The sequence below is a fragment of the Leptidea sinapis genome, chromosome 3 (genome assembly GCF_905404315.1).
Source record: "Leptidea sinapis chromosome 3, ilLepSina1.1, whole genome shotgun sequence".
In the NCBI taxonomy this organism is placed as follows: Eukaryota; Metazoa; Arthropoda; class Insecta; order Lepidoptera; family Pieridae; genus Leptidea; species Leptidea sinapis.
Genome location: NC_066267.1, coordinates 10,382,166 through 10,405,227, shown reverse-complemented (window position 1 = coordinate 10,405,227; position 23,062 = coordinate 10,382,166). Strand labels below are relative to the sequence as shown.

At 36.1% G+C, this 23,062-nt stretch overlaps 1 protein-coding gene across 1 annotated transcript in view; it reads right to left on the bottom strand.

Annotated features, from left to right (window-relative positions):
• Nucleotides 1–19,956, bottom strand: part of LOC126979621 (venom carboxylesterase-6-like) — a 33,974-nt gene extending 14,018 nt beyond the window's left edge. The window contains exons 1-4 of the mRNA XM_050829053.1: nt 19,724–19,956; nt 5,253–5,349; nt 3,245–3,430; nt 1,156–1,341 (exon numbers count right to left, since the gene is read on the bottom strand). Coding sequence (XP_050685010.1) covers nt 1,156–1,341; nt 3,245–3,430; nt 5,253–5,349; nt 19,724–19,933 — 679 coding nt within the window. The 5' untranslated portion in view covers nt 19,934–19,956. The remainder of the gene's footprint in view (nt 1–1,155; nt 1,342–3,244; nt 3,431–5,252; nt 5,350–19,723) is intronic.
• Nucleotides 19,957–23,062: the final 3,106 nt, after the last annotated feature.

The following is a 23,062-nucleotide window of genomic DNA, read 5'->3' as shown; positions in this document are numbered from 1 at the left end:
TCTATTTGATTGAAAAGAGTGGCCGTTGAGTCTCTTATATGTTCTTCTCATGAGCTCAACGTTAGTGACAATTCAGAAGCGCTTAGTTTAAGCCTATTTGAATTAAATATATTTGACTTTGATATAATTTTGCAGACAAGCATGGCTATGAATTCTTGGCAGGTGATCCTAATTGATGCTGCACTTTTACTTGGAAAAAGTAATTAACGTCAATGATGAATAAATTGTATTTCTCAGAGTTATTTCTTTCCCAGCAATCAGAGAGTTTTCAAGAAGGCAATATAATAAATACACCGCATAGTCCTTCAATTTTGGTATAAATATAAATGGTAAACGTAATTTCAATTAATGTCTAGCTATATCCTTTTTCTTGCAAATCTTTTTGAAGGCGTGTTAGAAAATGTACTGAAGGAATTAATTCTTAATATATCACAAGTCAAAATTTTAATGACAGGGCTTATACCACGAAACATAAAAAATTAAAACTTTCCTTTCATTGAAAACAAAAAGGCAAACTGATATAAAACTAATAAAAATGTCGTTTCTTCTAAAGAAAACACAACAATAAACCAATCATCTGTAAAATGATATTTTGAGTCTTCACTTACGATGTTTCTTCCATGTGATCTGTCTACATTATTAGTAAGACTATAGGTATCTGTTGTGTCTGTATTTATCTTTCATGATGTTTTGATAATATGTTAGTTCCCGTGGTTGGGCTCAAACCTTGATCGATTCTTAGAAGCCTCCGGGCTTTTATGTTACAAGTTAATGAGCTCACGTAGCATGAATACTAACAATATAATTTAATAAACTACACGAGGTCGTTAATCAAGCGAAAGGAAGGTTATCCATATTGAAGTTTCCCGCCAAAAACACTATATGGTAGTTATAAATATTTGGCAAGAAACTTTGAGAAATTTCCTTTGCACAGGATGCCGCTTAGATTATAGGTACCACAACGCTATTTCTGCCGTGAAGCAGTAGTGTGTAGGCGTTAGTGTGTTTTTGATTAAGAAGACAAACCCATTCTTTCATAACATCAGAGGAATCATACGACTGTGATGGCCTTTCAGATGAGTATCTACATTTGGTTACTTGTACTTAGTTCAATTTTAGGACTCCATATATTATAAATATAAATATTTCTCTTACCTTTAGACATTGGCGACAGATAGTGATAGTGCACACTAGCGCCACCCGCGGAACATCCTGTAAGTGTTACGCTGTCAGGGTCGCCTCCGAACATTTTTATGTTCTGCTTTACCCACTGCAGCGCGAAAGACTGGTCTTTCAAACCGTAGTTTCCTGGAGATGCTTCATCTTCGGTACTCAGAAAGCCTTGAAAAAACAATGAAAATTATGTAGGCCATTTTAACTATTTTATTTTGTATGTCATAGGTTACACGGGAAAAAGCTCTTCTTCGCAAGAGCGGAAAATAATGTTCACATTTTGACATGATTTCTACCGACTGCAGAATTAAAACTCTCTACTGTCAGTAGGAATTCCAAAAGACTTTTTATCTCTATGATATACCAAGTAGTCTTCTAGTACCTAGTGTCCAAAATGGTTGAAGTAATTTAAGGTAATTGTTATGACTTTATGATATATGTATTCAATGAATAGAAGCGATTCTCTCGCAAGGTGTTGCGTGATCAATTGACCGACTTTTAAAGCACACAAAGTACAAAAATATTATTCTTTACGGTCTAGAAAATCTTTTTGTATTATTAGTCCGTCAGTATGTGGTATATCAGCTATAAAAATCTGGAAGGAATAGAAAATCTCAAAGTACATCCAACTAACACGTTCTTTAGAATTATTGTGAAGGGGGTTAAATACAAATATGTATAGCTTTATCATTCATTTCTGCCCATAAGTGTGTCAAAAGAACTCAATCACCAATATGCGAACCGTTACTCAGAAAGTCGATCTCACACCGCTTATTTTAGAAACAATATCTATCGTGGGCTATAAAATGTAACTACTGAGGTTATCGTGTCTGTAACTGGATACAAACAAAGGCAGCTCAAGTAACATACAGACATTAATTGACATCTAGATATTCTATTACAATAGGTTTATAATAATGGATCAATTCACTGAAATTAAATGTCGTTATTAAAAGGATATCTATGTATTCAGCATTACCAGCATATTAAAATATTACTTCTTGGATTGTTAGCTTAGCTTCTCAGAATATTAACGCCTGACAGATGTAAGGCACGGACGAGTAAAAAAAGAAGGACTCCGCGCCGTGATATTAGCAAGTGAAGCACCGTTATGCTAGTGTGGGTGCGGTTACGGGGAATACTAGTTACACAATGTTATCTCCCTTAAATAATCATATTATATGGCCACAAATACTTATATAGTATCGTTTTTACACTTTTTCACAACGCACGACGGCACGCCGGCACTGATCTGACAAACACGTTGACAATTCTTATAATGGCCGCCTATCGGCCTGTAGTAGAGTAAGTGTGTGCGTGGGCCTATGTATTTACACGTTAATCGGCTTGTTTTGGGGCTACACTGTTATGTAAGGTGACACGGAGTCCTAATTTTTTTACTAGTCCGTGATGTTAGGGTTTCTTTTCAAAGTTAAGTTCATGGATTTCTATAGCAACATAACACTTTACTTCTATAGCAATATAACGTTTCAGCGATATGGAACCCGTTACTCAACTTATAATAACCACATCGAAATAATCCAAAAGAAGTTAACACGAATGTTAAATCATCCTTGCTACAATTTGTGTAGGTGATCTAGGTTGTACTCAATTGTTCCTTCTAAAATGATTATGTTAACCATTATTCATCATCATTATTTCATCCAGAAGACGTCCACTGCTGGACAAAGGCCTCCCCCAAAGATCGCCATGACGATCGGTCCTGCGCTGCCGTCATCCAATATTCCGGCGATTGTTGACCAGATCGTCGGTCCATTTTTTGGAGGGCCTACCAACACTACTTTCCCTGCCCACTGCCACTTTAGTTAGGCAACTGTCTGGGCTATGTCGTTGACTTTGGGTATCCTACGAATCTCCTCATTTTTTGTTCTTCTTATTTCTGATTCGAACTCGCGGGAAACAAAATTTTCATTAAATCATTCATAATTTCGATAATGTATCTGATGGATTTGAATCTGCCGACTTTGTGCTAGAATTTCAGTATCGCTTTGTTAGGTGACCCGTAATAGTAGCTTAATTTAGTGTAAAAGACAATAGCTGGACATCGTACCCAAAGGACCCAAACGGTAGTTCAAAGTCACAACGACCATATCGCGATCCATGAAGTGATCTGCCTTGTACAGTGATCCAGCACCGTACATGAAGGCTCCACCGTGGATGAATACCAGCACCGGAAGATTAGCACCGATCTGGACCCTCGGAGAGTGCACGTTCAGGTAGAGACAGTCCTCATCACCTGCAATTTTTTAAATTCAATTTCAGTCGATATTAATAATGCAAATCCGAGGTTAAGGCTCAAATTTCATACGTTATACTGGAGACTAGAGGAGTTACTGAAATAGTTCTTTTTTATTATGAAAGTAAGTGACGGTACGAGCAGGACGTTCAGCTGATGGTTATTGATACGCCCTGCTCATTATAAGCCAGTGCCGCTCAAGATAATTGAAAAATCCCAAAATTCTGAGCGACACTACAACTGCGTCACCTTGAGACATAAGATGTCAAGCCTCATTTGCTTAGTAATTTATAACGTGTCTATGGTTGTAGAAGGACTCACTATATTTGCAGTTTTGGTTCACGGCATTACTGCCTCCACACTTATTTTTGTCGCCATACGTACTTGTTCTGTTTCCTACCTTTTTGGAGGGTGTGTGTGTGTGTGGGATCCTTCATCCCAATATACCGTTCCGAAGATAGTTAATCCAAAGAAAACACTTCATAAGAACAACAGCAACAAGGAAAATAATATAAATAGCAATTTTCATCACATCTCGTACCATTTGTCACAATCCCGGATTACGATCCCGTGGGATTATTTAAACACGTGATAGCGCGTTCATTTGTAATAATAACAGAATATAGCTTTTCGTTGCTTTTGTTTCATGTTTCTATTTCCATTTTGACTTAATGTGACGAATGCGATCAACAAGATATATTTCATATATTAAATGGGAAATTAATTAACTGTTCTAGATAAAATGACAAATTAGATTCAGTTTACCTCAGGGAAAATAATTTCCTTTCTTAAAAAACAATTTAAGCATTTTTAACCTTTAGGGATAAACCTTTGAATGCCAATGGGTATTGTTCCTCTTGAGGCCCAACTATAAAGTTGATTTTTGCTTGTACAGTCTGAAATCCCACAGTTCATGAACCATTCTCAGGCAGAAAGTGTAAGCTGCTTAGTTGAGCTCGACTCTATAGTTTCCTGGCGCCAATACCAGCGTTATCCTACACGAATAACAGAGACAATTAACTTCTTTTTTTACCTTTATTAACGGTTTTAAGCCTAGTTGTGCTTGATTCAATGTCCTTTAAGAACTGCCTGTCATAATTAGAATTCACATTTTTAGTAGTTTTGTCAAAGTTGTGGTAGGCACAACCTAGCAAGAACATTAATCATTGCTAATCTTCGTTTGATACCCCACATTAAATTACTTGTTTACACTAATCTCTAAGATCGTAGTACGTATGGAATAATTTATTTTTATACAGGCCTCTGTTTATCCACCACACATTTCCAGCCTCATATATTCTGAGATTTGCTTTTCGGCTATCCGATTTGAATTTTTATATATAAAAATCATTTTGAAGAGGCTCACGGGATATGCCAGATTGGCCTACTCTTCCAAGTGACCACGGAATTGAACGTCGCTCGATATATCGACGCCATGTATGCCGATACAGGCTGTGGCAGTTAGAGGAGTGATCTCGAATCGACAAAGGGAGACCTTTTTGCGGTAAACGCACAAACTTACGTCTTCTTTGGCTTGAATTAGACTAAGTTTTCAGACACAAGTTTGTTCCGGTTCTCGTCGACGCTATCCAGGGACATTTTGGCACGACTGGTGTAGGAAGCATACCCTATCTATATATCTATCCTAATATCGTCTGCATAGCAATAAATACTGCTGATTTGCAGCATATCATTGATATGCAGAAGAAACAGTGTAGGGGATAGCAGCCAGGCGGGAAAGCGTTTATGGGTTTCAATTTAAATAAAAAATACTGCATTTATAGGTAGTTCAATTGCTTTTATATTAATTGAGGACTTTTACCAACAATCTTCTGTGCGAACGGTTCATACTGAAGACAATCTGGCAGTACTCTGGTTGCATCCCAAGTTCCACTCCATGGTTTCATCTGCTGTGGTTCCTATACAAAAACATAATTAGTTATAATTCTTTAGTGATTGTCGGGGTAACATACTTGCCGTGTGGTGCTTTTTGTGTCAATAAAAAATACTTGATGGATGTAAAAGTAGTAATAATGTAAAAATTACAAGTATTTAAAAATCATCGGTGGCGAAATATGTCCCACTGCATTTTACTTATTGAAAATCGTGAGTGAAAAACGAGTAAAATAAAATTTATTAACAATTTAAAGTTGATTATAGACTATAAGTTACATAAGTTCAATTATTAGATAATAAAAGGATAAAATATAAGAAATAAATACCGAATCGTTTTTATTTATTATAATGTTTCCAAAGATTACGTTTAAATTCCTGTAGACTATTGGAAAATATGTCTAAGTTCTCTATTTTTTTATTTATCTCATTGTACTGCTTAAGCAGGTGGTACTGGTGAAAATGACCCTAAGTTTGTTCAATAGCATGGTATATCAAAAATACACGAAATGGCTTTACGAGGCATTATTAATTTATTTATTATTAAATATCTTGAATAAAATATCACTATATTTGGCAGAAAAATAAATTGAGCAAGTTAGGTGTAACGATCAATTAGAATATTATATTAATTTAATGCTAATAAAACTACAAGTCCGGAGCTTCAAAATGAATATTCTAGCTCACGATCCAAACAGAATTCTAATATTTGCAGTTGCCCCGTTTGTGGTTTTCGTTCCGTGTTCACAGTGCCGTTTGTGATTTGCGATGCGTATATTTTGTAATAATGACCAATTATGTTTCGTTAATTTGGTAATTGATGCGTAAAAACAACAAACGAAGACATTGTTAATTATCTCCATTAAAATGTTTGTATGCAACTAGTAACGGGTGATTGGTAATTGTGTGAGAATCGAAAGATTAAGTATCATATTTGCTTTATAATTTTATTACTACTACTAGCAATGCCTCGCGGTTTCACTCGCTTAGATACCGATCTCGTGGTAGTGGAAAGTCTACTAAGCCGGATTATCGATTTATTTTTGTTAACACAAAAGTTTTACTTCACCTAGTTTTTATTTTATTATTGCATTATTTTCTTTATTTTGACATTTTTTAATTTTTTATATCTTATTATAAATATACTATAAATTATAAATTTTAATAATTTAAAAAGTATTTTACAGGTATTAGTGGTATGGTCTTTAATAAAACCATCTAATGAGATAAGGATGTACACAGAGGCATCAATCATTTTGTTCGATTATCGTCGGCACTTTTACCAACTTTTAAAATCTAAAAGAGTAGTTTTATTTGCATAAATATAGAAGTAAGACATATGGTATCGCAGACTTTTTTGTAGATATTGATACGTTCTATAATACTGTAGAATATTTTTTGTTCCATCATCAATATTTTCCGCAGCGCACGCGATGACAGATTTTATGACAATTTTTTTCGCACCTTGGGTTATATTATTGTATTTTTTTTTAAGGATCCCTATTTTTTTAAAATGTAATATATCCTATGTCACCCAGTGAAGAGGCAGCTTTCTAATGGTGAAAGAATTTTTGAAATCGGTCTAGTAGTTTTTGTGTGAAAACATGACAAACATACATAAAAACACACAAATGTTTCCTCTTTATAATATTAGTTTAGATGACTTAATACGATATCATAGATAAACATTAAGCATGGATTTACGGCTGTTATCTATAATCTATCGCAATCGTAAAATAGAAATTGGAGATTAATATAGTAAACCATTTCCTGCTTTTGGCATTTCAATATCCGATCTATGGAACGATTTGGTCAGTTCTTTTTTCAAACCATCTTTGGAATGATGTATTTGTTTTTTTAATTCGTTTGTGACGTGATGAAGGACGGAATTAACAGGTGAATGACTTTTCTATTTTTAAAGACGGCGGTTCGTTACACCCATTAGGTTAAAAATGAACACAATTGTCTACGTATAGAGAGTTATATGTATGTATAGGAAGAGATATCTAGAATACCAGAATTGATAAGGATAGCAAAATAAGTTTAAGTAGTCTTTGATAAGATCATTTAAATCTTTATGATTTCTCGTAGTAGCAATCCGAAACGCTGTCACCCGAAGATATCTAATTGAAACAGTTCAGGGTACTTGGTTAACAGGTCACAAAAGTAACACTTGTTAACGTCAATGTTAGAATTAATACATGAGCCAGTGCAAGCTTTAATGGAAGTAATCTTTGCCACAATTTTTACTCAATATTTACAGCTTCATATTGATCTGAATAAAGTTCTTTGTTATATACATTTTAACGTTTATATCAGAGTGCCAATTACAAATACAAAATACAAAACAATATTTATTACAACAAAATACAAAATATATAATATCAGCGTTGGGGCTTCCTTTTAAGCAAAGAGTTGCCTGTAGTAGGAGGCCACGCTCTTCCATAGCAAAAACATAATAATATGATGTAATAATAAACAAGTTGACCTTAACATAAATATAATTAATTAACTAAGGGAAAGAAAACAACTAACATTACAATTAAAGAGCCTCAATATTCTTATGCTTTTTTATGTAGTATAAGCGATCATTCTCCTGATGATAAGTAACATCATTTGCCCGCTAAATCAATCTTATTCGTATAACAAAAAAAGAAAACCTAAAGCAGGATTTTCACTGTCCGAGTACATACATATACCGAATGCACGCATACAAGCAAAACAGCATAGGAGTACTCTTGGATTCCTGTTTGCTGATATTCTAGTACAGAATCCTAGTAGCGTTTGTCTCCTTACACAACCAATATAAGAACAACTGGTTTGATGCTGTGAGTTATAGAAGTGTTTTATTTTGTTAATGAAAATAAGGGACCAGATGAGCAGGACGTTCAGCTAATGGTTATTGATACGCCCTGCCCATTACAGTGTAGTGCCACTCAGTATTCTAGAAAAACCAAAAAAATCTGAGCGGCACTACAATTGCGCTCGTCACCTTGAGACATAAGATGTTAAGTCTCATTTGCCCAGTATTTTCACTAGCTACGGCGCCATTCACACTGGAACACAGTAATGTTTACACATTACTGCTTCACGGCAGAAATAGACACCGTTGTGGTATCCATAATCTAGCCGGCATTCTGTGCAAAAGAGCCTCCCACTGGTAACCGATAAAACTGATTATGATTGAAGTATAAATGATAAAATTGAAAGAAGGCAGAAGAAATGATTTAAGACAGACTTTTTCAACTGGGTGATACATATTTAATCGAAAAAAAAAACACAAAAGAATTCAAAAAGCACACTTGAGAAAACAATAACCCCTATAGACAAATTTCTAGTAGCTCATTTCAATTTTCCTTAGATGACGCCATTTTGTTTTTATAAAATAAACCGAATGAACTTTTCCATTACGCAGTCCTTGAACAGTGAAAACGCGGCTTAAGATAAGCTATTGCGATGCAGAGACTTGAAATCCAAATAGGTGGTAAATACTACGAATGTTTGAAATCTGCCATAGCATCAGTTACCACGCTCTTCAAGTCGCAAAACAACAGTACAAAAAAAAGGACAACTGAGTTGAATAAAGGGTTAATCAATTTTTATTTTGCACTAAAAAAACATATATAACATAAGATTGATATTAGAATGATATTGAAACATTTACAAGTTGCCAGTATTTTAAAAAGAGAACATGTTCTGATGAGTACTTATTCAGACCGGTTATAGAAGGAAGTGGAATCAGTTGACTCATAATACGCATATAAGCTGTGATTTTTAATATTGCGTGAGGAAACGAAAAAATGGTTTATTATAACTTATTTAATGTTCTGTGGTTATTTATATTACATTAGATAGTTTAGCTAAAACTTGTACATTATAATTGAATTCCTATATTACATCGAGATTTTTGGTAATAAATAATACACAAATAAAATTCGGGATTCGAACCCACGACCTTCGGCGTTCCGTGCCGGTGCTCTAACCAACTGAGCTAACCGTTCGAGTACCGCCTCGTTATAAAATTCTGTTTGCTTTGTTCAACTCTCAGGTTGTGGCTTCATCTACTGGATTTACTTTACGCATCGTTCATAAAATTTGTTTTTCATATTTTATATGTGTATTAATCCTAGAAGTGACGGTTATCACTTTAAAAACATAACATATTGTAATAAATAATCTTTTTATTTAGCCCGATCTTTCGTTATCTTTTTAGATCAAGTTCGTAAGAGGGAGTTTAAGTTGGGTTTAGCGCTTCGTAAGTTGTATTTTCTGTATATAGAATTAGAATAAAATAAATTCTTTTATTCTATTATTATGTATGTGTTTTTTTGGATTGTTTGCTTCAGAAGGGGCATTTTCTGTAAGTTTACGGGCTTAAGAATAAAAGAAACATATCCTTTCATTATAAAATACATTACATATTATTTATATTACATATATAAATGTGTAATTTTGGATATATACATTTGGAGATTATGTTTAGCTAAAACTTGTACATAATAACTGAGTTTTTAAATTACATTTAGATTTTTGGTACAAAATAATCTTTTTATTTGGCCTTTCTATTTATGTTTCGATGATCTTTGATGATCTTTTTAGATTAAGTTCGTTAGAGGGGGCTATGTTTGGTTTAGCGCTTCTGAATTGGTATTTTCTGTAAGTGGATGGGTTTAAGAATAAATTTAATAGCCTCACATATCACTCATGAAAGAAAGCTATTCTCTATTACCAAAATGTATTTTTGTATCTATGTATTCGACAGTCTGATGTTGTTTAAAATACCGCTAAATCGGAGTGACGTGTGTGTTTGATTAAAACACGGATAAAACTACATTTTTTAAAATTGAAACCTAGCTAGATCCCCTGCCCCTGAAATTCCCTGTATAATTAATTTTATGAAAATCGTTACAAGTATTTCTCGTTTAAAGATTAAAAATAATACGTAATAAAGTTTCTGTATTATCAATAACGTTAATATAAGGGATAATCGGTAAATATATACTCCTTGGCCTTACAAATAATCTTGGTATACAGCTATAACTGATGATAAACAAAGAAAATGCAAAATATTTACAATATCGTTGACAACACTGTCAATACAATGATAATTCTGAAGTATTCCTAATGACAAGCTGACTTGCCAATAAACGCGGGAAACGTTATACGTCCGAACAAACCATTCGTAAGCAAAATGTCTAATTGTAAACATTTTACATATTCTTGGTTTATGCCTATTATTATTTAGTTACTAGTTGACCCGACAGACGTTGTTCTGTATATAATAAATAAAATAATGTTTTTATATAAATTTGTCAATAATATATCATAACATCAAAAAATACTTCGTAAAATATGCACCCTGCTGTCGTAATGAAATTGTTTCACAACAGAACTGTCAAACCGTGCGTCAATAAATTCTCACATAGAAATTATGTATGGACACATCAAAGGAAAAACAAATTTGTTGTTTTTATTTAATTTAGCAGCATTTTCCTATTTATTCACCTTTTCAACCTTCCCTGGACTTCCACAAATAATTCAAGACCAAAATTAGCCAAATCGGTCCAGCCGTTCTCGAGAGACTAACGAACAGCAATTCATTTTTATATATATAGATAACTTTATGCCAATTTTATTTGTAACGCCGCTTGTGTCAATGGACTTATAATTAGTACTTGAGATTATTTACAGAGATAATTATTACAGATTTATATAAACACGTATTTGTTGACAGTAATAATTATAGTCGATAAAATTAATTGTATTGTTGTTTGACAATTTAAGTAATTTGTGATTCATAAATCAGTAATGACCTAAATCGTATTATCGGTTGCAAGTAAAACGTAAAACGGCCGTTTTGAATAACCTATCTATTCTTAGTTTAACTTACTTGAGGTACACAAATCTATCCTTTTACGCTTACTTACATTTCAATAACCAATCGACACAAAATATTGGACTATAACTATATTGGACAACTATGGATAGATACAATATTGTCATTGAACGGTGACAGCAATGTATCCTTAAGTTAAACTTAGGTTAGATAGATTATTGAAAACGGCCGTAAATCATTAACTCGAATCAACTACCTAACCATAACTCGTTTAAAGCACGTTATAATTACCTTGACCTACCTATATCGGCGTATCTATCAAAGAGGATATATTAAAGTAGGTATCTTTCAATTTTTAAGATGTAAGACTTGAAAAATTATCAAATTTACTGACACGATGCCGATATAAGTTCAATTATTTATGGGCACCCAATTATACAGACACAAATCCTTATTTTTTATTGGAGTTTACTTATTAGGAATCGATTTTCATATAAGGCGCCCGGTATGAGAAAAATATGGAGAGTAAAACCTACTCATCAAATGGGATAGTAACGTTTTTGGTGCGCATAATTTCTCGCGCACCTTTCCACTTTTCAGATGTGTGTGTGTGTGTATATATACACAGCATACTGCGTGATAGTTTATGCATGTAGTATAATATACCTATTAGGGTTGTGTTTGGGCATTTCCTGACATATTTTGAGCGTTAAGGATTTATTTGATTTTTTAATTAGTACGCTTTTATTAGCTTCTGCTGTATGTCTGTTTGTAACCGACTCCATTGGACTTGATTTTGTTTAGTACCTGTTCAAAGACACTCGACTCTTGACGACAACGGAAAAACACCGCCGACCATTTCGCGGTGCCAGAGCTCTATGCCTGAAGTATAGTTCAGACAGAAAACTGTTAGGTGAGCTATGTTTTCGTTGGACGTCAGGAAGTCGAGCGGGCCGGATGGCATTTCTCCAATCGTGCTTAGAACGTGTGCCCCTGAGTTGACGCCGGTGCTAACGCGTTTATTCCGACACTCTTATTCCAAAGGCGTAGTTCCTGACTCATGGAAGTCAGCCCTTGTCCATCCGATCCAAAAAAAGGAGACAGTTCGAATCCGGCAAACTACAGGCCTATTGCTATTACCTCCCTGCTCTCCAAAATCATAGAGAGCATAATTAGCCGCCAGCTCTTGGTATACCTAGAGGGTCACCAGTTGATCAACGACCGACAATACGGCTTACGCCATGGTCGGTCGGCAGGTGATCTTCTGGTATACCTAACATATAGATGGGCTATTAAAAGCAAGGGGGAAGGCCTGGCAGTTAGCCTGGATATAGCGAAGGCCTTTGATCGTGTATGGCACAAGGCACTCCTCTCAAATATCCATTATTTGGGCTTCTAGAGAGCTTGAGCAGGTGGACCTCCAGCTTCCTCACTGGGCGCAGCATACAGGTCGTTGTCGACGGATATTGCTCGAACCCGAAGCCCGTGAAGTACAATTTTGTTTTGATCACGTAGGAATAACCTGTGAATTTGTAAACCTTACATAGAAATTTGAAAGACATTGAGATGTAATATCCGAATAGGTAGAACATAGAGTATTTATTGAAGTAGGCCTTATTTTGTGGAAATCCATAATTATCCAAATGTTTTGAGTTTTCTTTCAAAATCTGGCACGAGACTTTTGGCGAGTCAACATGTTCTGAGGGTGTCTCGTCGAGAGGCGAAACACGTGTCGAATTGATTAAAAGACAAATATTGGCGGAATTATCACTAAAGAAATCTCAAAACATTTGGAGAACCTAGAGTCCTAAGATACAGCCTCTGGTTTAGTTAAGGCTTCAGTCTCTCACAATTAGTTACCCGTGTATTTCATTATATACATTCTTATGTTTTTTTTTTATTTATTGTTCAAAATATATGAGAAATAAACTTCTAAACAATTTAGGCCATCCTCATGAAACTCAAGTGTTTATGTGAGGAATAGCGAGTTCACTTATTTTAAACTTAAAATATTTTAATAAAATAATTATCATTCTTAAAATATCCAAGTATACTTGCATTGTATTGAGAAATAAAATCTCATTATTAATCTTGTTTTCCTCTTATTGAGTCTCGGTTTAAGAAAAACACTTGCATTGTAATGTACCGTTACGTAATTGTGTTGATAAATAAAATCTTATTATTAATCTTGTTTTCGTCTTATTGAGTCTTGGTTTAAGAAAAACTTGTTTTTAAATGTTAGTGGGAGGCTAGATTATGGGTACCTTATGCCGTGAGGCAGTAATGTGTAGATATTACTGTGTTTCGGTCTGAAGGGCGCCGTAGCTAGTAAAATTACTGGGCAAATGAGACTTAACATCTTATGTCTCAAGGTGACGAGCGCAGTTGTAGTGCCGCTCAAAATTTTTGGGGGTTTTTTTTAATTACCATCAGCTGAACGTCCTGCTCGTCTCGTCCCTTATTTTCATTAAAAAATGATTATTAATTGACACACGGGCCAAAGCCAAGTGTGGATCTTTGAAAGCAAGTGCAAGCGGAAGTATTTTAAGAATGTATTGCATAATATATGTAAATGAACATTCTTATTTTGTTATTTGGCTTAGTTCTCGTGGTAGACTTCTTCATGATTGCTTAAATGTTGCTGCTTGTGGCGATGCAGACAATGGCTGGCCCTTTATGTCGTTTCTTCATGTGTTACAACAGACAATTGCCAGACGAAACTGACGTAAAAATGGCTCAACATGCGGTGGGTCCTGTAATATGGCGATACTTCTTCTGGCCTAACTAAATAAAGCATTGCTGTATCAAAGAACTTTCTGCCAGGTACAACCAAACTTTGGAATAAGTTTCCTAGCGTGGTGTTTGCAAGAGTTCAAAAGGCAATCTTGTGTTTCCTCTAGTGATGTAACGCAGTATTGTCAAGCATTAGTAAATCTTACACTCCTGTTCAAAAGTAAAATAATATCAGATTGCTACGTTAACGAACCACGGCAGTTCGTTCGTTTAAAAAAAGTACTTAAACATCCATTATTGATGATTTCACCCACGGACTAGTAAAAAAATAAGGACTCCGTGTCACCTTACATAACAGTGTAGCACAATTGTAAAACAAGCCGATTAACGTGTAAATACATAGCCCCACGCACACACTTACACTACTAAAGGCCGATAGGCGGCCATTATGAGAATTGTCATCGTCTGTGACACATCAGTTTGCGTCGCAATAAAATATTTTAAAAATGCTATCGGGCGTTGTGACAAAGTGTACAAACGATACTATTTAAGTATTTGTGGCCATATATGATTATTTAAGGGAAAAAATTGTGTAACTAGCATACCCCGTAACCGCACACACACTAGCATAGCGGTGCTTCACTTGCGGCGTGGAGTCCTACTTTTTTTACTCGTCCGTAGATTTCACCATCAATTACTGAGATTGCCCGAAAGTTTCCATTGATATATACGTCTTTTTAAGATACTTATTCTGCAAGGATTGTACAATTTAATTGGTGAAATCATTTCCAAAATATAGAATTAAGTTAAAATGACATGTATATAATAATATATTTGTCTGTCCAAAGTTATATTCAAAGCTTCATTATAATATTTTAATACCCAGTCAAATCCCAACTGCAGTACCACGGAGAATTCTCAAAAACACTACACAAATAAAATAAAGAATCTTAATGTATTCTATATAACAAGTTTTCTGGAATGTTAAAGCATTCTGTTCTGCCGATGGCAGTGTTTGTTGTACTACTTATTCTGTAGGTATTATTATTACTATTATGCAACATTGCGTAGAGACGTCGCTTCATTGTGTGTCTTCTACCGCATTTATCACGGGGAATGTTCCGAAGAGCTGTTTAACCTGATTCCTGCCGCCGAATTCCACCTTCGCACGACACGCCACAAGTTAGGATATCATCCCCACCATCTGAATGTGTGGCGGTCCTCCACAGTGCGGTTTTGAAGGAGCTTTCTTCCTCGTACTACAAAGCTGTGTAATGAGCTTCCTTGTGCAGTGTTTCCGGGACGATACGACGTGGGTACCTTCAAAAAAGCGCGTACACCATCCTTAAAGGCCGGCAACGCTCTTGAGATTCGTCTGATGTTGCATCAGAATGTGGGCGACGGTGATCACTTAACACCAGGTGACCCGTACGCTCGTTTGTCCTCCTATTCCATAAACAAAAAAAATTGGCGGGCGAGGCTCGAACTGAGAGCCCGGAGCGAGACTCAACGGTTCTACCATTGCGCCACTGAAACTTTATTTTTTTTAATAATAATCCTTGAGAACCGAAAAAATCTTAAGGACACTACAATTGCGCTCGTCACTCGAGTCATAAGATATTAAGTCTCATTTGCCCAGTAATTTCACAAGCTACGGTGCCCTTCAGACCGAAACACGATATTGTATAAAAAAGGCGCCGTTGTGGTACACATAATCTAGCCGGCATCCTGTGCAAAGAAACCTGCTGTTTAAGTAAGTGGAATTTAATTTTATTCACAATTTTATTGATTATAATTGCACAAGAAACTCCTCTTCATTTCAGAAGTTACTCCTTATAACATAAGCTCTGTGTAAGTGAATAATATTTATTAATATTATCATCAAACTTGATTCCCTTGATGTACCCCGAATGGAATTAAATTCAAATTCAAAATTTTTTGTTCAAAATAGGATATGAAATCACTTATTGAAAAGACATAAAACGAAATACAAAGTCAAATACCACCCATTCGAAAAAGTATGCCTCAGACCTGAGAAGAACGGGTGCAATTATATATGGTTACAATTTAATATTGTACAATAAAACTTTTTATCAAATAGCCTGAGGGCGGTCGCTCCATTCCCACTAAAATAAACACTTCATAGTACATGTTATATATAAATATGACGGGGAGCTTGCCAAAATATATCAGCTAAACTGCTTTCAAATCGGTTTAGTCCTTTGTAAGATTAGCATGCTTGATTGTTATTTATTTTTATTATTAAACATTGATTGCTAAATATTATATTATAAACTGACTGACCCGGCAGACGTTGCTCTGTACATAATAGATAAAATACTGTTTTTTTGTGAATTTGTCAATAATATTTCATAGGATTAAAAATTATTTCGAAAAATACGCTCCCTGTTGTTAAAACGAAATTCTTTCACAGCAGAACTGTCAAACCGTGCGTCAATAAATTCTCTCAGAGAAAATATGTCCATACAAAACAATTAATATTGGAAATAAAATAATTATGGGTGTCAAAACGAATTAAAAACTATCCTATCTCTCAAGTTGGACTAAACTGCACTCCATGATGTAATTAAAATCCGTTCATTAGGTTAGGAGTTCACTGGAAACAAACATCAGGACACTAGATTTATATATATTAAGATAATTAATATGTAAATGTATTATGGAATATGCTCTGGGAACTTTAGTTATAATATTAAGCTGACAATGTTAATCCGTTTTGACACAACGAATGTTTGATACGGTTATCTCCTCGACGTTTGTAAAAACCATCCATAACTATTTAATATATCTTATATATAAAATTCTCGTGTCATGGTGTTAAACATTGAACTCCTCCGAAACGGCTTGACCGATTCTCATGAAATTTAACATCCCCCTAAATGTTAAGGGTGGTCCACGCCAATTTTTTTTTTCAAAAATTTTTGACATTTTTTTAAATTTGTTTGATTAAAAAATACATACAACTACAAATTTTCACCCATCTACGATCAACAGTTACTTTTGTATCGCGATTATAATATCGGCAATACAACGTTTGCTGGGTCTGCTAGTATTACTCATATAAATTTAATAATTCGTATTCGTTCGTAGAGTTTTCGTACTTTATATAAAAAAATAATGTTTTACTACCAGATCCATGCGGGATTCGAATCAAGGAATAGTCACTCATAATAACCATTATTCGATGCAAAATTTTCCAGTCAGAAAGTGGTGTTCGGTCATTTAAGGCGGGAAAATTGGAGACCTACTGGACCTTAACGGCCTTAACAAATGTTTTACTCTAGATAGAGCCTCTTGCTGTTAGACAACCGATGAAACCAGGCCAGGTTTAATACTTTAGTGTGCGTGACAAGCTGTCATGTCTTACACTCGCACTTTGGGATAGTGTGCGTACATTACTCAAAACAGAGGTTAACTGTTATCCTAAATTTTTTTTTCTCGACGTTTTCACAGCTGTCACAGTCTATATAAACGTATAAGCGATCTTTTGCATTTTGCTTATGAACGGTTTATTCGGACGTATAACGTTTCCCGCGTTTATAAAACGCCAGAATTATCATTGTATTGACAGTGTTGTTAGCGATATAGTCAACATTTTACATATTCTTGGTTTATTCTGAGGTATAACTTTATACCAAGTTTATTTGTAAGGCCGTTAAAATTTTTATTTTACCTACCATTTGATTGATGCGATATGATCAGATAGATATATCTATTTATTTATTTATTACAAAGAAACTTATCGAACCTAACAATAGAGGAAGAGATCCAAGATATAAATCTTAGATTAAGGATTGGTCTCCACTTCGCTCCAACTAGATACCGCACTACCCAAGAACAATAGCTTTTTTATGCTTGTGTGCGTGGCATCTTGACATCTTGAGGTCTTTAGGGCGCCGTAGCTAGTGTAATTACTGGGCAAATGAGACTTAACATCTTATGTCTCAAGGTGACGAGCGCAGCTGTAGTGCCGCTCAGAATTTTTGGGGATTTTCAAGAATCCTGAGCGGCACTGCATAGTAATGGACAGTGCGTATCAATTACCATCAGCTGAACGTCCTGCTTGTATCGTCCCTTATTTTCATAAAATTTTAATTGTATCTTTCAACGCGACTGCGCCTGCGTTATCTAGTTGGAGCGCAGCGGAGACCAATCTAAGATATAAAATATAGTTATGCGTCCCTACACATGTTCCACATATACAATAATGACAAAAAGAAAATCAAAGTGGTACACACGCAAACATTCACAGAATTAACTAATTTGATTACTTATATACAAAAATTGAGTGTTATAACTACAATATATCTTTTTTTCTATACACATAACAAAATAATAAACGTCCCATGTCAAACTTCAAATATTTTTCCAATAATTTTATTATTTATGGCGTACTTAGGTGGGAAAAGCCAACAAAAATATTATACAAATTAAATTTGAACGCAAAAGTTATGAACGATGCGGGAATCGAACCCGCGACCTCTCGCGTTCCGTGCGCGCGCGTTTCCAATGAGCCAACCGTTCAAATGATGTATTTTTTTTTATGGAATAGGAGGACAAACGAGCGTACGGGTCACCTGGTGTTAAGTGATCACCGCCGCCCACATTCTCTTGTAACACCAGAGGAATCACAAGAATGTATCGTTAAATCTTGTATGCATTGTTCAACTCTCAGGTTGTGGCTTCATCTACAAGATCTACTTAACAGTTAATAACCTGCTCAACCCCAATATTTGCATATTAGGAAATTGACTTGAGATGTCGCCCTTTAAAATCTAAGCAATTTGTTATGATTTTTTTTAAAGTGATAATCCTCACTTTTGTGATTAATTTCAAAAATTTAATTTGAAAACAACAAACAACAACAAGAAAAATATTTTTTTTTTTTAATTTTTGTCTATTTATTTATACACGCTAATTTAAGAATCAGCTAAACGATTTTTATTGTGAAAAGCATATTATAATATTACATTGTGTTATTAATAATGTTTTCATTCATTCATTCTTTCATTCATTTCATTCATTCATATTTTTATTGTTTTACTTCAATTGGTTCCCACGAAAAAAGCGCTGACAATTATTTTCTTCAAATAAGTTTGCCTTGTTCTCCGTAAATTATAGCAAACGCTACATTTGTTACATTAAATTTCTGCAACTTTATAATATTATGTTTATCTTTTGACGATAACTCGCAGAAAATATTTTGCTTTTCAAATTTAACACCTTATATAATTTATACGTCTAGAAAGAAATGTATACACTTCTATAATAAAGTCCCAGCTACTGTTCAGGCATTATCTATAAATCTATTTAAATGTTTTAGAAAAAAATGGCTCTGTCGTAAATTCTATTATTCCATATCTGAATAACTAAGTGATCGGACAGCCTGGGACTAGATAGTAATTATTTTATAGCGATAGAAATGACTGTACAATATTTTTATTGAAAAGAGCGCAAAAAAGAATTCTGGGAGGGTTTCTTGCGCGGCTTCTTCTCTCTCAGAGCACCATTTGTTTCCGAAGCGGTAGTAGTATATAGTATATTAGAAAATACATCAAGAAGAATTCTAAAGGAACCAACTTTGAGAAAATTATGCCTTTTAGATAGACCCTCTTGTTGTTAGACAACCGTTAAAAACAGGCCAGGAATATTAGTTTAGTGAACCTGAATTTCTCAAAATAGAGGTTAATTCTAAAGTCTATTTTTTTCAACGTTTTCACAGCTGTCATAGTCTATCTAAACGTATAAAATAGTTGAACACGGTTGAAAATATATAAGCATCCGTTTTGTATATAAAAAAATAAACGTACCCTGAATCTATATTTTCCAATCGGCGGCCTGGCGTATGGGATGCCTTCAAAGCTGGCATACTCCCGCCCTTTTGTTGATAGCTTCCATTTTCCCTGGATGATACCATGATGTACCCTCACTGTTGGATTAAGTCCTTCAGCAACCGCAAGCTCGAGAAGAACTCCAATTAAAAGCAAACGTAAGCAGAACATTGTTAAATCCGTGCGCATGCGCCGATATCTCCGACAACACTGTTACAGTTTAGCAATTAGTATAAACGTCTCTGCCGTTAAAATGGTTTATCTTGTGATCACTTTGTTGATTCTAATATTATTCTACTATTATTACAATACATTAATGATTTTAATCATTTAATTATGATTATTTTAATCATTACCTACTGAATTGGTAAAGCTATTTCTATTCTAAACAAATCAAATCACTTTGTTCATGTTGGTCAAGAAAATGACACCTTTGAATATCAAAAGTTTTATTTTTCTTTTACATGCACCACCACTTCGGAAAAGGTTGAGATTTAATGAGAAGAAGTGGCAAGAAACTGATTGCCACTCTATTAAATTAACATTTACATTAATTTTATTATATAATTTATATTTTCTATTAAATTAACGATTACAGCTTCATCGTTTTACAAATATTTAGGAAATAAAGTTATTATTATTTTTATTTAATTAAAAAATAATTGTAAAGCAACAGTTATTGAGTAGGTACCTATCGTAAATTAGATTTTACCAGTGGGAGGCTCCTTTGCACAGGATGCCGGCTAGATTATGGGTACCACAACGGCGCCTATTTCTGCCGTGAAGCAGTAATGTGTAAGCATTACTGTGTTTCGGTCTGAAGGGCGCCGTAGCTAGTGAAATTACTGGGCAAATGAGGCTTAACATCTTATGTCTCAAGGTGACGAGCGCAATTGTAGTGCCGCTCAGTATTTTTGGGTTTTTCAATAATCCTGAGTGGCACTGCATTGTAATGGGCAGGGCGTATCAATTACCATCAGCTGAACATCCTGCTCGTCTCGTTCCTTATTTTCTAAAAAAAAAACGAAAAAAAAATGTTATAAATATAAATTAACAATGTAAAGAGGTAACTAAATTAAATTTATTTTGCTTTATGGTTTCTTTGTGGCCTTACACTTGGCTCAATTTCAATTGCTTTTTAGTTTTTGGATTTCAACTTGCTTGTGTAGACGGAGCCTCAAAGTCTTTTGCGATGTAGGCTCTACATCCATCTTGCATTCCACATGATACTTAAATAATCTAATATCTCTTCTCTATAATTAATAAAATTCTCGTGTTATGGTGTTAAACTTTGAACTCCTCCGAAACGGCTTGACCGATTCTCATGAAATTATGAGTGCATATTGGGTAGGTCTGAGAATCGGACAACATCTTTTTTTTTTTTTTTTATAGAATAGGAGGACAAACGAGCGTACGGGTCACCTGGTGTTAAGTGATCACCGCCGCCCACACTCTCCTGCAACACCAGAGGAATCACAAGAGCGTTGCCGGCCTTTAAGGAAGGTGTACGCGCTTTTCTTGAAGGAACCCATGTCGTATCGTCCCGAAAACACCGCACAAGGAAGCTCATTCCACAGCTTCGTGGTACGAGGAAGAAAGCTCCTTGAAAACCGCACTGTGGAGGACTTGTGGCACCGTAACTTGTGGCGGGTCGTGCGAAGGTGAAATTCGGCGGCAGGAATCAGGTTGAAGAGCTCTTCGGAACACTCCCCGTGATAAATGCGGTAGAAGACACACAATGAAGCGACGTCTCTACGCAACGCCAAGTGATCCAGCCGTTCACAGAGTACTGGGTCCCCGACAATTCGAGCTGCTCTGTGTTGCACGCGGTCAAATGGATCGAGCTGATACTAGGGTGCGCCAGAACAGAGATAATACAACAAAGATAAGCAATACTCCATGTGAGGCCGGACCTGCGCTTTGTAGAGCGCTAGAATGTGGGCCGGCTTGAAGTATTGCCGTGCTCTATTTATGACGCCCAGTTTCTTTGAAGCCAGTTTGGCTTTGCCCTCCAGATGGCCACGGAATTGGCAATTGCTCGAGATTTCGAGACCCAGTATTCCGATACTAGGCGAGGCTTTAAGGGAAGTGTTCTCGAAGAGCGGTTGGTTTTGGTTTTTTTAGTGGTAAACGCGCAAACTTGAGTCTTCTGGGGATTAAATTGGACAAGGTTCAACTTACCCCATACCGTGACCTTCTCGGGAGAGGACTCGATAGAAGACACAAGTTTCTCCCGGCACTGGTCGACGTTTTCCCGAGAGAGACCTGCATGGCCCGTGTATACGGCATCACCAGTGCTGTCGTCTGCATAGCAATGCATGTTGGTCCAAAATATCATTGATATGCAGAAGAAACAGCGTGGGAGATAGCACACAGCCTTGGGGCACTCCAGCGTTCACTGGCTTGGGATTCGAGCAATAACCGTTGATAACGACCTGTATGCTGCGCCCAGTGAGGAAGCTGGAGGTCCACTTGCATAAGCTCTCGGGAAGCCCAAATGATGGAAGTTTTGCGAGGAGCGCCTTGTGCCATACACGATCAAAGGCCTTCGCTATATCCAGACCAACTGCCAGGCCTTCCCCCTTGCTTTCAATAGCCGCCGCCCATCTATGTGTTAGGTATACCAGAAGATCGCCAGTCAACCGACCATGGCGAAAGCCGTACTGCCGGTCGTTGATTAACTGGTGACCCTCAAGGTATACCAAGAGCTGGCGGTTAATTATGCTCTCCATGATTTTGGAGAGTAGGGAGGTAATAGCAATAGGCCTGTAGTTTGCCGGATCCGAACTGTCTCCTTTTTTTGGGATCGGATGGACAAGGGCTGACTTCCATGAATCAGGGACTACGCTTTTTGAATAAGAGTGCCGGAATAAACGCGTTAGCACCGGCGTCAACTCAGGGGCACACGTTCTAAGCACGATTGGAGAAATGCCATCCGGCCCGCTCGACTTCCTGACGTCCAACGAAAACAGAGCTCGCCTAACAGTTTTCTGTCGGAACTGTACTTCAGGCATGGAGCTCTGACACCGCGGGATGGTCGGCGGTGTTTTTCCGTTGTCGTCAAGAGTCGAGTTGGTGGCAAAAAGAGTGCACAGGAGATCGGCTTTCTCTTTTGCCGTATGGGCCAGGGTGTCATTCCTCATGTGCAACGGCGGCATGGACGGCTGATTGAAGTAACCAAGAGCAGCTTTCGACAACGACCAGAACTTGCGTATTCCGGTCGGGTAACTGGAAAGCTGCTCGCCAATTTTGACGACGTGCTTCGATTTCGCACGGGCGATTTGCCGCTTAAAAAATCTGGAGGCACGGTTATATTTC